This window comes from Lepidochelys kempii, chromosome 2, assembly GCF_965140285.1.
Source record: "Lepidochelys kempii isolate rLepKem1 chromosome 2, rLepKem1.hap1, whole genome shotgun sequence".
In the NCBI taxonomy this organism is placed as follows: Eukaryota; Metazoa; Chordata; order Testudines; family Cheloniidae; genus Lepidochelys; species Lepidochelys kempii.
This window is the reverse complement of record NC_136381.1, coordinates 7329039-7346987: the sequence shown is the minus strand read 5'-3', so window position 1 is coordinate 7346987 and position 17949 is coordinate 7329039. Positions and strand designations below refer to the sequence as shown.

Below are 17949 nucleotides of genomic sequence, written 5' to 3'. Positions count from 1 at the left end.
CGGGTCCCTCCCTCTCCACTCCCCTCCTCTAGGACACTAGTGGGGCAGTTAATACCCCAGTTCAGGGGCAAGAAACGGTGCCCTGAACACCCCCCCACCCCTGCCCCAAGAAGAGAAAGTGCGAGACCCATCAGAGTAGTGCCAGCAATTTGCCACAGGCACAATTCAAAATGTCCATATCCTTCTCATCACATTTCTTTTAAAATAGGTTGAAGGATTGCTTAATATCTGCTTAATGCAGCATAATGATGGAGAGACATAATACACGATGCTAATTTTCTTATATGTCACCCTCTTCCTATTAATTAAAGAATCACTGAAGCTCTGTATGCAAGAATGCGTATGTTGTGTAGCCCTTGCAAGGTCATTGAATGAATGTACAGTACCAGTTATCAATGCAAAGTGGATTTCGGTTGTGATGTCAGTGGAAAAACAGATTCTTAGAAACAGAAACCTGAATCCCTGTCACCATATGCAAAGTGGCTGAGTGAATTATCGAACACTTAGCTAATGGGGAATTAACATTAGGTGGGAGTCACACTTGGAAAGCCTACAAAATCAATAAAAATCTTATTTTAAAATAAAGGTGCATTATGTCTGTGTACTTTTAACAACCTTGTAGCACCTGGAGTGAAGTCTTCCACGCCTGCTGGGATCTTCCATCTGCTCAGCACAGGAAGCTTTCATCTAGCATTTTCAGTTACAGGGAAGTGACAATGTCTTCTGTGCCGGGCAGGAGACGGTAGGAACATGTATAGGGAAAGGAAGCTGCTACATTCTCTCAATAATGTCTCAAGAATATGACCCATCTCTACCACTTCCTGGGAAAATACAATTACATCCATGCTTCTTAGATATCAAACGTCCCCTCCACCCTCCAAAAAAAAGAAGCCATGCTTTCCAGGACTGAAACACAGGAGAAAGCAGAGTGCAAAGTATTCGTACAGCACCTGTGAAATTAATATTGACATACGCCCCAAATGCCCGCATGAATCTCTATATCCTCTACCCCAACAGGGCAGCTGCAATCAGCCAGACTGTCCTTGGTCTCTTTCTAAATGTTACATCTTGATAGGAAGGCTGGGCCTTTTCACTTTGTTGACTACCTTCTGTAAAAAAGTGCTTTTAGGACATCTGTAAGCATCTGTTTAGGATTGTACTATCTTCAAGACATTGTAAATTTATCTTGTTCAGGTGAGTCCATCCTGGATCATTTTTATCCCTTCAGTTCATCAATACTATTATTGTAAATTGTACACACAGAAGGAATATCCAGGTCATTGGACTGGGGATATTTTAATTTGCGTTTACTTGTATACAATACCCAAGATGTTTTTACCAGTACAACCTAAAATAAACACTTAAGTATACTTAAGAGCAGCAACATCCCAAGGTACAAATATATGCAACATACTGCAGTGAACCACATTATAGATGGCTCTGCAGGAGGCTCAGCCACGAGAGATTCCAGCAGAGGTTTTCACTGGATATTGCTGTCAAACTCACACTCACAGACAGGTACAGATGCTAAAATGGAGGATAACCTTTTACAGTTTCACCTCAGGGAACAAAAATATTCAATGACTTTCTGTATCTTGGATATCAGCACCACCATTCAACCAACCTGAGCCGAGGCAAGGTGTGCATAAAGAGAGATATACCCCTAGAAGACAAAATAAGTCTCCCATTTTAAACACTGAATCATATCTAATTCTTATCTCTATTTAAAAGCAGCATATATTCCCTTCTCAAAGATGCAGTGTACTGGATCACAGTTTGAACTTTTGTCCTCTTCTTGCACTGTTGATTTGCATCACACTTTTTGACATGCTAATATCCAAATTCATTCTGATAAAAGTAGCTGAATTCAATTAGAGAATAACATGTATTTCTTAATCAAATGTTAGGATTTCAGAATAAATCAGATCTTTAGGTTCATCCTTAGTTTAAGCGTGCGTAAGTTTGTGAGTGGAAATGTTCTCTGTTCTCATTCATTTATCGGTTAAATTCAAGCAACTGAGTATTCCAAAAGTGAAAACTGATTTTTTTAAAAGAAAAAAATGTATACATGACTCAGTCATATCTCTAAAAAAAAAAAAAAAGCTTTTGGCGCTTTTTGACGTTATATTTATAAACCTTTGTGCTGCCTTTTAGTAAAAAATAAGCCTGGAATATTGTAATTTGATTCCTTTTCTTCACCATTACTACGTTAAGAACCGACAGATTCTTATATAAAAGAGCAAAATATTTAATTATTAAGGTAGGAGGGTTACAGTATTTTATTTTGCATGATCACTGGTATTAGGCATTGACTGCTGATGGAAATAGAGGAAGCAGGAAGTAGGTGTATGTATAGAGTAAGGTGGATTGTTCAACCTAGCATCCAACAACATATCTGGGTACAGTAACTCAACCTTAACTAGGACGATGCTAAGTGAGGTTTTGTTGTTATGTCGCTGATCAATTAGGGAACAAGCTCGTTTAAAGTTGCGCAATGCTCCCTTATAACGTTCTTTGGCAGCTGCCTGCTTTGTCTACTGCTGGCAGGAAGAGCAGCCCGTTGCAGCAGGCTGGTGGGGGCTTGGAACCAGGGTGGGCCGGCAGCCCCCCCATCAGCTCCCCGCTCCCCTAAGTTCCCTGTGCGGCACCCGCCCAGCAGACTATCAATTTCCGGGCAGTTCAGCTGTCCCTCCCGCCACTGCCGTGTGCTGCTCCTGCCCTCTGCCTTGGAGCTGCTCCCCGAGCCTCCTGCTTGCTGTGGAGGGAGGGGGAAGAGGAGTGCTGATGTCTGGGGGTGTCCCCCTCTCCCTGTTCCCCCCCCCGCTCCTGTACCCCATCTCCACAGAGCAGGAGGGGATAGGACAGGGCTCAGGATGGAGGGAGTTTCCTGGCAGCAGCTGCTATCTCAACTTGCTGATCTACTTACAAAGGCAGTGTACTTAGAGTAGGATCAGCATACTTAAAGGGGCAATGCGCTTCTCTCTCACACACGGTGTGTGTCTATCTCTCTCTGTCAGACACACACCGTGTGTGTGACTTTGTCTCTGTCTCTCTCTCTCTCTCACACACACACTCACTGGATATCTCACACACACGTGCAACACCACCCCCACCCCTGCACTTTGGAAAGTGGCGGGAGTGGTGCGCTCCAGTGGGATAGCATGGGTTCATCATCACGTTCAGTTTCTGCAGGGAATGTTTGCAGCCACTGCCATGCGTCTATTGTGTCTCCTCCCTCCATGTGTGCTGCCTTGCAGAGTGTGAGGCTACATTAACAACGTGTTAACCTTTGAGGGCTGAGTCGAGGGCTAGTTCATCATTTAGCGGCAAGGCATTCCCTGGGAAATATCCCCCCCTCTGACTCCACCGCCTCCACCAAGCTTCACAATCATCATTGCTGTGTACAGTATTAAATTGTTTCAAACTTATACTGTGTATACTGTATATAAAACTTATACTATATATATAGTCTTTTGTCTGGCAAAAAAAATGCCCTGGAACCTAACCCCCCATTTATATTAATTCTTATGGGGAAATTGGATTCGCGTAACGTCGTGTCACTTAAAGTCGCATTTTTCAGGAACGCAAGTACGACGTTAAGCGAGGAGTTACTGTATATAAGCTGTATGACAACCAGCCAACAGCAGAAAGAATGCCAGTAAACTGCATCTGTTCCATGTCTCTCACTCACTGGGTCTGATCCTCTGATCTGTATGCACACAAAGCTATCACTGATCACAAGAGAGCTCTGCCTGAACCAGCACTGCAGCACTGAGCCCAAAGACTCTGCAGCGTGATAGACGATGAGACAAACTATATGCTTAAACATTTAATCCTAAACACTAATTCCTTTAACTTTCACCAGTGACTATACGGCACTGTAATTCTTCCTTGCTCTACATGTTCCCACTGTAATACACACCTGAAAATGCTCCCAAAACCTAATGGAGGTGTCACAACACCAAGAATATAAAACCAACGTCGTCTTCTCTTCAGAGTGTCTACCGTGTGGCTAAGCTAATGACCACTCCCACTTCCAAGCCAGCTGGTAGTGAAGGCTACTGACCTCAATCTGCTGAATGGCTTCTTCCCGCAGACGGATTGCCTCCAGGTCCTCTTCTGTGATTTCCGAGAGCAGGGCTTGATCCTGACTCTGGTTCTGCCACATGCCATCTCCTCCATTAAAAATCTTCTCATCATCAGCCAGGTCGGAGAAGGGGGTCTTGGGACTCTGCTGAGATGGGAGAAAGGATGTAAGGCAGGGTTAGATTTAACAGCATGGTTGCTGCTTTTACCTACCAGGCAGATTATGCAAAACAAAGCTCTATGTACCAGATATAGTGCCTTTGGAATGTGTTTTAAGGGCTGTAGGCTGAGAACCACAGTGCCCCCGCATCATAAAACTGCCCACAGTCCCCAGAGTGGGGCCAGGAGTGGAGCCCTGGGTGTGGGCCAGGCAGCCATACCCCAAATACGGCTGCGTGGGGCTGGGCAGCGGCCAGGACCCTGAGCACTGAGCCAGGAGCGGAGCACCCAGCAGGGTTGGCAGCCAGGACCTGAGAAGAGGGGCCAGGAGTGGAGCCCCACCTAAAAAATGGGGCAAACCCCCTGGTTTCCAGAGCCCCCCACCAAACCTACCCAAAGACCCACTCTACCACCCCGTGTCCCACTGCGGCACTCACCAGCCTCCTGCTGGCAGGAACGCTGGTGCAGGCTGCAAGACGCTGTCTCCCCCTCAGCCAGCCCTGCCCCCTGCCAGACCAGAGTGGCAAATTTTGAATATTTTTTTAGCACAGAGCTGGGCTGCAGCTGTACGCTAATTGGGCTGCATGTGGACCATAGGCCACATTTTGAGAACCGCTGAGACAGATGATGGGCAGGAGAAGGGAAGAATTATCCCTGTTCTATAAATGGGGAACTGAAGAGGTCAAATGACATGCCCAAGGTAACACGGAAGTGTTGGTAGAGCTCGGAATTGAACTGAGATCTCCTGAGACCCAGGCCAATGCCTTCACCACATCATCTCTCTCATCATATGTCATATCATATATATCTCAACATACAGGCCCTGATCCAGCAAAGCACTTATGCACACATTTAAGTTTAAGCACATTAGTCCCACTGTTATTACTTATTAAGTCTACGATACCCTACAGTGTATTCAACACTTTACCAGAGCATACGCAAATTCCCTACCCTGAAGACTTTATGATCTAATTTACAGTACACGAGTTATCAGAGAGTGACGAACCGTGTGCCTGACGTGAGTAGGAAGGAGAGCTGCAACAGCAATACGATAATACAGTTATCACTATGGGCAACCCATGGTTCCATTTTGGTTTGCTTTTTGAATTAACTCACTGGCGGCTCACACAGCAGGTGTTCGTTTTTAGGAAGCATTTAAGGCTCCGCATGGTATAACATTAAACACGTAAGTAGCGCCATCGAACTGGCATTGCTCCCAGTTTCGCTTATCAAAAGTTAAATTAAATGGCAGTCCAGCTGCTTGCAACATTATGAAATTGGAGGAAGACATGGTGATTGCTACCTCAGCCACAAGTGTCTCTCAGGGGTTGGGTTTGGGAAGGAAATACTTTGCTACTTTGCAATGGTCCTGGTTCTGAATGTTGCCAATTGCCCTCAATTTACATTGAATGAATGAGAATCAAGAACTCTCAGCAGCTCACTTGAGGTTCACAACACCCTGCAAAATTGGGTCTTCAAAACTGCATTAAGAAAGCAGTCTGGTCACCTTGAAAGGGATGATGACCCCAGCCATGGGGTATGTGCCTGAAGAGCGAAACAGTACCTGTAAAATTATCTGTGCTTTTTGGAGGAAGTGTGAAGGGTGAACAAAGAGATGGGAATACAGGGCCCAAGACTTTCAAAATGGGTGCCTAAACTCAAACTCTTAAGGTCCTATTTCATCATCTAATATGTGTTGGATTTTCTGAAATGCTGTGCATCTGGCTCTCTGACTTCAGTTGGACCTGCTGGATGTTCAGGGCATTTGGAAATTGGACCACTTATTTAGGTGCATAAATATGGACTTAGGAATCTAACTTTAGGCACCCATTTTTGAAAATCGTGACTGGGGAAATCAATCTGTATGCATAAAAAGGGGGGGAAACATTCAAAAACAATGTTCCCCAAAATTATAAATAGAGAAGGAGATTCTTGCCATCAGTATTTTCCATTATTTCTTCCTCTCCTTCCCTAAGAGCTATTTTCTGGAGTGGAAGGATATGTTATAAAAGGAAACTCATCACAAAAATGAGGTTTACAAATGCATTTAAAATTACCAAGCCACATTTTAATAGCATTAAGACATTCCAGGGGGTGTATTATTGGTCCACTAATAGAAGTGTCAGACAGTTGAAAGCATATGGCAGACTGCCTACACGACCTGAGGTACGTATTAATCGACCAATGAAATACCCTGGAGTACCCTAATGCAACTCTTGTAGCTATGAAGGTCTCTTCTCAACTCAGCAACGTCTCACGTATTAAGGTTAATGGGAGTTGCACACACAGTCATCACGGTCACATTTTCACAGGGCTATCCAAACACAATTCATACCGCCTTCATCAAATTTGTTTGGTGTTTTCCAGAAGTGGCTGTACAGGATCAGGGGGAAAGCTACCACCCCAACAAACATACATCAGATGACTTGGCACCATCAAACTATGCACATAGCTACTCTATGTAACCATGTGTTCCTCTCATTGTTACTCTTGTTCTATCTTCCTCTACTCCCTATTTGTTACACGCACTCATTTTTGTGTCTGGTCTTAAATTAGAGTTAACACTCTTTGAGACAGGGTCCATGTCGTCCTATGCAGTTTTGCAGTACAATGGGGCTGCAGTCTTGACTGGTGCCTCTGGGTGCTGTATTGCAATATAAGTAAATAAGTAAATCCACAATAATCCACCTCTACCACAACAACAGATATGGCTCCAATATCTCCTTAAAAAGCATGGGCACTGATGTGTTTAAATAGATTATGGTCCAAGCACAATATACTCATGTTCTTCCTATTAAACAGACTGGTGACATGAGTTAACTTCAGAGTCACTGAAGACAGCTCTGTGAATCTGTCTCCTGGACATCTTGCAAAGAAGCCACATGAATGAGTGATCCTGTATTAAAGAAAGAATAGGATGTGTGCTGGCTATAATTTCCTGCAAGACATAAAAATGGAGTTGTGTTCACTCCATAGAGTCATTATGGTTGGCTACTGTGATCCATTTTTTGCTGATTATTTTGATGTAGTATGTGGCCCTCATACAATGGGTTGAATGAACAAACCCCTTGTTTTCAAGCAGCACCAAATGGAAACTCTCAGCTAACAAAGACTTGGATTTAAATGTGTAAAGAAATCTAATTCGATTTAATATTTTGGATTGTAAATTGTATTTTAATTGTTTTTTTCTTGTATTTCCTTTACATTTTGAATTTTTTTGTTACTGTATTTGAAAATGTTACACTTATAATCAACAAAGTTATAACAGAGACACTCGCTGATCTTCCATAGTTAAAGTTGCAATCTGAGATGGGTTTAAAATGAGGCATAATTTCTTGGTTTCCTCTATACATATGTAGCTTTTCAGTATGAAATGGTGCTAGATTCTATGCTATCTGAATTTTCTATGCAATTGTTGTTTAGATTCTTTTTATAATTTTTTAATAGGAAGTGCTCGAAGTTGATCCGTTCTTGAAGTTTGCCTGTGGCAGTCTTCTGCCAGTGTGTATCTTTAAAACAAACACTGTATCTGCAAAGGTATTGGTAAAGAGGTGAAAAAGTTCAGTATGTGCGATGTGCTGGATAGTTTTTGAAAACAATTATTTTAGGACTAAGGGTCATTTTTTGTTCTTATTCAACATATGTGACAACTAATGAACAAACAGTAGCCAAGGCACATTATCTCCGTTGGATAAAATCTTCTCTGTAGGATAAAATCTCTTCTGCCTGCAGCTATAGTTTTATCAGATTTTATCCTACAAATAAGGGTTTATGTGCAGTTCTTGATAGAAAAAGTTGTATCTGTCCGGCTGGATATAAAATCTGTCAGCAGCTGTACTTCTCTAGCAGATAAAAATCTTCACTTCCGCAACTGCACTTGGGGGGCTGAGAGCCATTGACCCAAACGGTAAACCCTGTATACGATGGAAACCACTTCAAGCCACGGGCTGTGGCAGCACCTATGGCTGCGCTTCTGTGACACAGATCCAGAAATTACCTCCACGGAGTTCCACCCCCATTCGGCTGCTTAAACACTTTAATGGGGAAAAAAAACATGCGGGAAACTAATACACAAAAACTCAATTGTGAAATGGTTCAAGTTGCCACACACGAGACACGTGACAAAAACAACAAATCATCAAAGCGCGGAAATGAAAAGTTAAGCCACCTAACACTATATGCCCTCTCTTTTTCTGCCCAAAAGCACAACCTTATAGCTCCCATATCTACTGTACACCAGAGATCCTGCACAGCATATCTTTAGAGGACCAGAGAATGTCCCATACAAAGAACAGTTGCTCTGTCCGTGACTCAGAACTATAGCTCTTGTTTACACATCTAACTTTCAAGACACTATTACTGACGCTCAATAGAAGTTATGCTCCTACTGGAAATTAAAAGAAACAGACAAAACAGTGTGACAGGTACCAGACGGAAAGGCTCGGAAGTGCTGAGGCACAGGATGAAGCTAACACACGTGTGTTTGCACCCCTTAATAATCTGCACCTTATTCCCTAAGAACCAGAAACTTCTATGCTTAAACTCTGTACCGTTTTCTTTTTACTTCAACATCATCTTAATAAAATTATAGCATGCTGATATTTTGCTGACTTTTCAACCCTAACTAGGCTTAATGTGAATTCAGTTTATCATATTCCATTATGTCAGTGGTGAACACAGTCTTCTCCATTGGCTGTCTCCAGAATAAGGGATCCTTGAAATATCACGGCTCCCTTGTCCACATGATCTCAACTCTTGGCTGCTGTCTTTCACAGCTTTCTTTTTTGAATAGGTGGGAGAATAGACGGAGATGCTATTAAGAGGTCTTGCATGCAAAACTCTGTCACTTGCTTACCTTTGTTTTATTACTTGTTTTTATTATTTTATTATTTATTTGTTTTATTAATGGTTATGACAAAGCTGTCAGTGTCCTCAGAACTTGTGGGAAGCAGGTCTTACAATTGGATGGCAACCTAATTCTGGAAGACCAGGGGAAACACAGGTAACATTTCCACAACTTCTTCACCATCCACACACACACTTTATATAATTAAAGCTGCCGTCATAATCAGGTTTCAGAGTAGCAGACATGTTAGTCTGTATTCGCAAAAAGAAAAGGAGGACTTGTGGCACCTTAGAGACTAACCAATTTATTTGAGCATAAGCTTTCATGAGCTACAGCTCACTTCATCCGATGCATTCAGTGGAAAATACAGTGAGGGGATTTATATACACACAGACCATGAAAAAATGGGTGTTTATCATACACATTGTAAGGAGAGTGATCACTTAAGATGAGCTATTACCAGCAGGAGAGTGGGGTGGGGGGAGAGAAAACCTTTTGAAGTGATAATCAAGGTGGGCCATTTCCAGCACATTTCCAGGAGTTAACAAGTACATCTGAGGAACAGTGGGTGTGTGTGTGTGGGGGGGAGGAATAAACAAGGGGAAATAGTTTTACTTTGTATAATGACTCAACCACTCCCAGTCTCTATTCAAGCCTAAGTTAATTAGCTGTAGCTCACGAAAGCTTATGCTCAAATAAATTGGTTAGTCTCTAAGGTGCCACAAGTTCTCCTGTTCTTTTTGCGAATACAGACTAACACGGCTGCTACTCTGAAACCTCACATGGTAATGAAGCCATTTAACAAGCACTTGCCAACCCCCACTACTTACTGTCAGTTTCTGAATTTACTGACAACACCTGGTGTGCAGGACTGTAATATTTACTCGGAACATGTTCGTCTACAGGACCTTCACTTAAAATTTGCTGTAAAAATATTTCATTAGTGTGTTGCTGAAGATTATAAAATAACAACTCTAAAAAATTTTGCAAACATTTTTAGATGCACAATCTGAGTATTCATCTTTAGCCTTAAATGTTTGGATCTTCAGATATAGGTTTTTTTAAAATAAATCCTTCAAAAGATCACCCTTATTTAAAATACACGTGCGAGCCCGGGCTGCCATCGGGCATAGGGGCACTGGTTTAATAATACTACATAGGGTCCCATAAATCCTAAGGATGGTCCTGTATGTAATAATAACAATACCTAGCCTTGTTGGGCACGCTGTACTTGCCAGATTTCAACAGAATCACTCGGGATTTATATCCATGTAACAGAGAGGAGAATTTGGCTCACGTAATCAAACTGAATACTACAAATGGCAAGCAGGTCCATGACAACCATTCACAATCACGTAAATCTGTAATGCAGTAGGAACTTTGCGCACACCATATTATAAAACAAACTGGGGTGCTCTCCCTCCTTTACTCCTCAGGATTTCCTGTACCCCTAGCAGGAATACGACCACAATAAGGAATCACCCACACACCTACCTTTCTTCATGTAAGGTATCACATCTCATCTAGGGAACTTTTTGGCTGTAGCATTTGCACAAACTGCAAACACAGCAATGTAGAGATGTGTATCTCTTACTTTACAGTACGCGTATACATCTAAAGAGACGGACTAACCTTCATGAGGATAATCCCACTCTCAGTAGCATGCATGAAGATTAACATTTAATTATACTTGGAATAATGAGGCCAGAATGCCTCCATTAAAGAACACTAAAATGCTTTACAGCACTGGCCCAAAAGACCATCGCTTGCAATACCATTAGTTACAATGTTGGAATGTTACTGGTGAATTTTTAGTACATATGTTGGCATGAACAAAAATGATGTGGAATAGCCAGCTCTGTCTTCCCAGCTGCAATATATAGCTACATTAAAAAGACACAAATTAGATTAGATAATCTTTCTCAAACCATCCTTCCAAAACAACTAACCTTGCAAACTCAGAAAGATTTATAGATGTATCTCGTCAAGCAGAAGCCCAAAGCAATTACAGGTAGAAAAGCCTCCGGCAGCTGCAAAACAAGTGGCCTGGGACTTCTAAATCTTTTAGAGAAGTGAAATAGTGATATTACAACTTTGCATTATCTTTCACACAGAAGAGAGTAGCAGTGATTGGTAACCAGAGCTCCGTTATCGTATGAGAGGTACTTTACCATGTCAATGGGGGGGAAAAATCCAATCAGAATGTGTCCATTCCATGCCCTTCTCTCCCACTCAGCATGAACTTTATTAGACACTGTTAGAGACATTAATTTCAGCTCCTAAACTACAGCTGCTTTAAATAATATATCTTCTATCCATAGCACTTGCAGCTTCAACAAGCACAATTACAGAAATCACTCCAACTTTTTAAACTATGTAAATATGATTATGATATACCACCGTAGTCTGAGAATAAACTGTGTGTGTGTGAGAGAGAGAGAGAGAGTGTGTGTGTGTGTGTCTGTATTTGTGTCTGTAGTGCCTTTACATTTATTGTAACTAGGATCTTTCCAAGGTTGTTGTTTTTCTTATCAACACTTGGTCAAGTTTCGACTGGAATGAGATGGAACCAAAGCCAAGCAAAAAATAAACCATCAGTTCTACTGATTTTCTGTTATATGCCAGTACTTGCAGCTATAGGGACAGTGAAATAGTGGGAGGTATTTGTAATATCAGTTCGTATTTCAGCACATCTATATTTGTGTTTAGCATTTTTCATCCTTCTAATCGCTGAGGTCATGAAGCCTATAGACAGGCTTATTAGTCTCGTGGAACTGCTGGCACTGGAAGAGACTTGGTAGAAGAGCAGCTAGTTCATCTCCCCTACTGTTTTCTTCTCTCTTGTTGCAAGAGCTTATTACCTCTCCATCCCTCGAGATCTTGACCTCACACGGTTCTTCCGTTCCCTAGCTGAGCTTACTATACTTTGAGCTTGGATGAGTTAAATTATGTGCCTGTGACAGCTCAGGTGGAGGAGAAATAAACCACTATTTTGAGGCTCAGCAATCTGAAACAAAAGGGCTCTTCACAGATAGCGTGTCTTTGCAGCCCCGGGTGACCCAGGTCAACCTAAATCTAAAAGGAGAGTTCTTCTGATAGAACTCCCTCAAAGAATAATTAGTCTTACTTGTACTCACCCTCACACCAACATGTGTTGGCTCCCTGAAATGATGGCATACACCTGTGTCAGATATTGAGAGAGCTGAGTCTTCAGTACAACCTTTCACTGTAACTATAACCTGCTTATTTGTACCTACCTGTAACTATCACTAAATCCTTAGGCATGCTCTGTAAGAAAAAAGCTTTGCCCGCTTCTACTTCCAGTCTTCTCTTTCCCTTTAGAGGGCTTTTATCTACAGTGCCAACAGATGGTCCTGCAGCAATGTGTGTGAAGTGGAATAATAATGATGAGCAGAGGCATAGACATTCCCTTCTCCACAAGCTCATAGTAATTTTAAAATCATCCATTTCATTTAACCAGCAAAGTTTTGATCACAAACATCCATGCACACCCAAACTCGGATACTCTGCTGTCACCAGCTTCAGACAGCATCTGTATATATGCAAAACAACACAGACAAATGTTTCCTAGGTTTGGCATAAATGTGTGTTGGCTGTTATTTTTTATTGCACAGCATCACATTTTAAAAAACTGCTTCTGCCCTTTCCTGGCTGTCTGAATTACAGCCTCATAATTCTTAAACTCCACAGCATTCTGCCCACTGGCAAAGTTTTCCAGACGCCACAGCTGAAAACTGTACAGTACATCTCTTCTGTAACCTGAGAACAGGCAGAAAACCACTCCACTTACAGGCTCCCTCTCTGAATTTCTCATACAGCCATCATTTCTGTATCTAGGTACCAATTACAAGGATTAGTAGGAGCATCATGGTTATCTAAGAAGAACCACATTCTATGCACCTCCCATTAGACAGTCATGCTTTCGGATAGTTAGTTTGGACACTGATTATAGAAGAAAATGAAAAAAAGGAAGAATGCCACCAGTTCCTTTGGTAGCATCCTTTATAATGCGAAGAGGAAAATCTTTCTTTGGCTTCAGATGGGGGCAAGAACCAAACTCAGCCTGATTTCCAGTGGAAGGAAGTTCAAAAGACAAAGGTCCCTGAATGAAAATGCCCTGCCCTTGAGAGATTCACCTTCAGCACAGCCACAAAAACCCTGCTGATCATATTATCCTTAGAGTGAATGAAGGGGGATTAAAACAGAGCAGGAGGAAGCTGATGGGAAAGCAAAGGGAAACAAGTCCTCTTCTTCCAAGTGAGTCCTTTCCCATCTCAGAGAGGGAACAAATGACCAAGACAAGATTTACTGCATGCTCACGGTATTTATGCAAAATGGAGTCCGCACATGGCATTATATATCAGCACCAAACAAATGCATTGGTGGGCTACGTTCTCTGTGATGCACAGTGAAAGAATTCATAACTATTAGCCATTAACTGCTTTTTCAAATTGTCAGAGTTCTCAGTCACCTTAGGAACAACTTTGACCTCAGGAGGACATATAAAAGCCTCTTTGGGAATTAAGACCTTTAACACTTTTTCTGCTGACTGCTGCCATAGCTTCACTGCCCCAAACTTTGATGTATGTTTTCATAGTTTACATAGTTATATGAATGGTTTCTATACTTTCTATAGTTAAATATTTTCAACATAAGAATCTATTGTAAAGGGTTGAGCACCAAGGCTAACATGTGAAAAAAGCTTGCCCATTTCACAGCCTCTGTATTGTTCAACTGCACTGGGATTCTTAAAGTATAGAATCATAAAATATCAGGGTTGGAAGGGACCTCAGGAGGTCATCTAGTCCAACCCCCTGCTCAAAGCACCCTACAACGCCTGCCCTGAAGTGTCCAGCCCTCTCCTGGATCACCCAGAGAAATAATAAGGTACATTGCTGCTGTAAAGAGTCACCATATACAACAGTTTATTACTTTAACTGGAGGTAATATTCACGGCAAGTTAAACACAGCACTGAGGCAGTTTATAATAAAAATAAACAATTCCATTAACAAAGGAGCAGGGATTAAGTGGGTTCAAGTATAAGGCATGAAGCTACAAAGAATTACAAGTACAAAACAAAAATAGGGTTTCTAATGGCTAAGACTTAATTTAACACACTACTGTTCGGGTTCAAGGTAAAATCCTTACTGCATGCTTCCAGCAAGATAACTCAAAAGGGCTAACCACCCCTTTGGCAAGGACCTCTCCAGTGGAAGAACATCCTTTGTCTCCCAGGTGAAAGAGATCATAGGAGATCTCTTCCCCTCATTCTATAGTCCAGTTCCCAGAGACTCTAGCCCCCCCTTCCCCCCGGACTGAAGGACCCTTCTTTCTCAACTTGCAAGAACTCTCCCCTCTTTCATCTGCCCAGGGATGGAGGCCTGAAATGGCTTTCGCTTATGTCTCCCAAAATTCTTTGTTACGAGAGGCAGGATCACCTCATGCTGTTCTTCCCTTCCTGTGGCCTTCCCATCCACCTGCTAATTTCTATGCAAATGGGGCTTCCATTGTTTTTGGTCACACCTTGCTTAATTTCATTGGAGACAGATAAATAGCTGTGACATTCCCACCTGTCAGGGTAGGAACTGTTTCTTCCTTCATTTGCCCACACTATTTAGGCATAGTATCAATGAGTATTCTTAATCCTTCCTATAGTGGTAATAGATGCATTTTAAAATGATATTAATAACCAGTCTGTTGCAGGCATTCACAAAAGATCTAGCACAATACACTTCTATAATACAGTAATACAGCAAAGTGATTCAATTGCTGATCATTTGAGGCTCAGACCCCGCCTCTCTTTAGAGCTCAAATAAAATTCCTCTTCCTGCTAAGGGTTAGCCATGCTGTCTCTTCCCCGACTTGTTAGTTTGGTAGCTTTGTTTATCTGGCATGCCAATGTATGGTCTTTGCCTGATGATCAGGTTGGTCCAGACATGCTGACACCCAACCACCTTGTGAGCGTTGATGGTTTTGTTTACCACACATGAACATTGCAATCTCATTGTCTCTGGTCAATCCTGCTTCATTTCTATTCCAGACCTGGTCAGACCTGTTTACCAACTCCCCCCTGACCTGCCTGGTTTAAACACATTTCAGTCATAATTCCAGCAATAAATCCATAACTCTTAACACATACCGTGCACATACATCAGTCAAGAATATTAATGATTAGTGAGCTATGAACCTTCCAATGACATATTATGACACCTTTTAGATACAGATTATAACAATAATGAATTGGGGTACATTGGACTGATCAGACAAGATGAAACTCATTACCCAATAGCCAGTGAGCCCCCTTGCCCTCTGGCATTGGGATGTTCTTAGTGTCACATTGCCAGATTGGAATAGTCCAACAGTTTATCTAGTATAGACTTTGACCTCCTTCAGAGGTCTGCAAAGCATGTTTCAAAGAAAGGTAGAAAAGGGCCAAAATGAACCTGAATAATCTGCCCTCTAGGGAGAGCTAATAAACATTTATTGTGATTGTGGCATGATGTTTGTGTGCAGCATGATGCTGCACTAGAGACATGCACAGGGTCACACATGACAACAGTGTGGATTTGCATCCAGACAAACAAGGTGGGTGGCAACTCTCAGTACAAGATCAACAAAGTTTAACAAAACAAAAACAACAACAAAAGAAAGAAAACATATATAAACCTCATTTCCATTAACAACAACAATATAGTTATTACTGATACACTGGAGATTTCAAGAAAGAGGAGCTGAAGATTATAGGCAAATTCTGTCACATATGTATATTTGCAATCAAAATGAATGCAAAGTGAAATAACAATGGGAAGCACAAATATTATTCAACTGAATAAAACAGCATATCCAAGACTGTTTGCCATGGAGAATTAAGTGGAAAGCATTTTGCTTCTTAGCTAATTTATTCCATGTAAGTTCTTTATAGGGCAAAAAGTTGTTAACTTAATTTTTCAAATGGTGGCAAGAAGTAGGAAGTGGGTACATGGGAACGCTACAGACTGATTTATTTTCCTGGAATATTCCGTATTGTATTTGTGTTATATAGAGATCAAGATGGTGACCTTTCATTAACTAAACTGTTCAGCCCAGCAGACCCATAATATGTGATTAGCAAGCAAACATCCGATGGTTTTTACTAGCTTGAAAAACTATCAAAATATTTTCAGCATAATAAATTGTGAAGATAGAAAGAAAGAAAAAATCCTGAAAAATTTTCTGTTCAGCCCCTCAGGAGCTTATCACCACAGCATAAGTGTTCAACATGTGTTCATTCTCCAGAGAACATTGGGATACTAGCTTACCTAACTGTATTGTAGATAGATGGTCCACAGATAGCCTTGGGATCATGACTTCATTGCCTTTTTATAGGCTCACATACTATTCATATTCCTTGTGTTGTCTTATTTATATTGCTGAATTTCTGCAGTTATAGTGTCTGGACCACCTCTCAGCAAGCCTATTCCAATTGTTCTTAATGTAAGAACTTTCTCCCCTCAATACTTACCCTAAATGTTTCCTTCTTTAGCTTCAGGCCATCAGCCCTAGCATCAGATCATCTAACATTGTAAATAAATTACCTATTCTTCATGTATATTGTCACCTTGAAGATATTTATAGATTGTAATCATGTCTCTTCTGGGTCTTCTTTCCTAGACTACATACATTTAGCTTCTTCATTTTCTCATCTGATGTGTTATATTCCAGCCCCTGTGTAATTTCTGCTGTCCTTATTTGTATTCATTTTTTTAAAAATATCTTTCCTGAACAGTCAAGACCAGGACTATAAGTAATAACCCGGGGTGATCACGTGCTCTGTAGCTTATAACAGTTTCTATACTTTGTATTAGCACTTTCATCCAAAAAAATCCAATGATTTTGCAAATGCTAAAGTGTATTCTGAAAAACCACTGCAAATACTGCAGCTGGTGGTTACATGCTTATTGTCTCTCAATAATTTTCTTAGCAGATGGGCTCAATTTACAAGTTAAAACAAAGTTGATTCCCACCTCCCTCCCCCGGCTGCTAGTCTCAAAGAGAATCAAATTTGGGTCCTTTCCATTTCACACATCCTTATTACTAATAAAGGTTCCACCTGACTCAGACCTAAGCTACTTCAGTGTTAACAATGGAATTACACCTGTGTAACTGACTGAAACTTGGCAAACAATTTCACTGATGATCCACCAGATGGAACAGAATCCTGCTCACTTTCCTGTAGCTGCCTGCATTGGCTCTGCATGGCTAGCAGGAATACACAGAACTAAAACCTCATTTTAGTCACTAAAACTGGCAGAAAGAAAAGGAGGACTAGTGGCACCTTAGAGACTAACCAATTTATTTGAGCATAAGCTTTCGTGAGCTTCATGCATCCGATGAGGTGAGCTGTAGCTCATGAAAGCTTATGCTCAAATAAATTGGTTAGTCTCTAAGGTGCCACTAGTACTCCTTTTCTTTTTGCGAATACAGACTAACACGGCTGCTACTCTAAAACTGGCAGATCTACCTCTGAACACACACAGGAGGCAGGTCTCTTCTGTAAAAAGAGGACATTTTTACACAGTCACTTTCAAACCTAGAACGGCATTCAAGCCTCACAATATCCTCTGAGGTGGATAAGCATTAGATTCTGGCACTGAGAAGTTACTTGCTCAAAGTCACACAGTAACTGTGTCTACATTAGAGAAATGTATGCTTGCAGCTTGCATCGGTTCAGAACATCCCTCTTAGGAATCCTATTTCAAGTGCACAAGGTACTGCATCCACACAGAATGGTCCCTGCAAACACTGAAGAGCACATACATTTCTGCACTTATCCCATAATGCCTGGCACAGCTCCCTA

At 41.4% G+C, this 17949-nt stretch overlaps 1 protein-coding gene across 12 annotated transcripts in view; it reads right to left on the bottom strand.

The window, feature by feature from the left end:
- The window catches only part of TSNARE1 (t-SNARE domain containing 1), a 693119-nt gene that overhangs the window by 277906 nt on the left and 397264 nt on the right, over positions 1–17949 (bottom strand). For 10 of the 12 annotated variants that reach the window (XM_078851414.1, XM_073329991.2, XM_073329994.2 and 7 more), the window contains one exon: positions 4067–4234. In XM_078851414.1, the coding sequence (XP_078707540.1) occupies positions 4067–4234 (168 nt within the window). The remainder of the gene's footprint in view (positions 1–4066; positions 4235–17949) is intronic. The other 2 variants (XM_073329996.2, XM_073329995.2) reach the window with 1 other exon arrangement.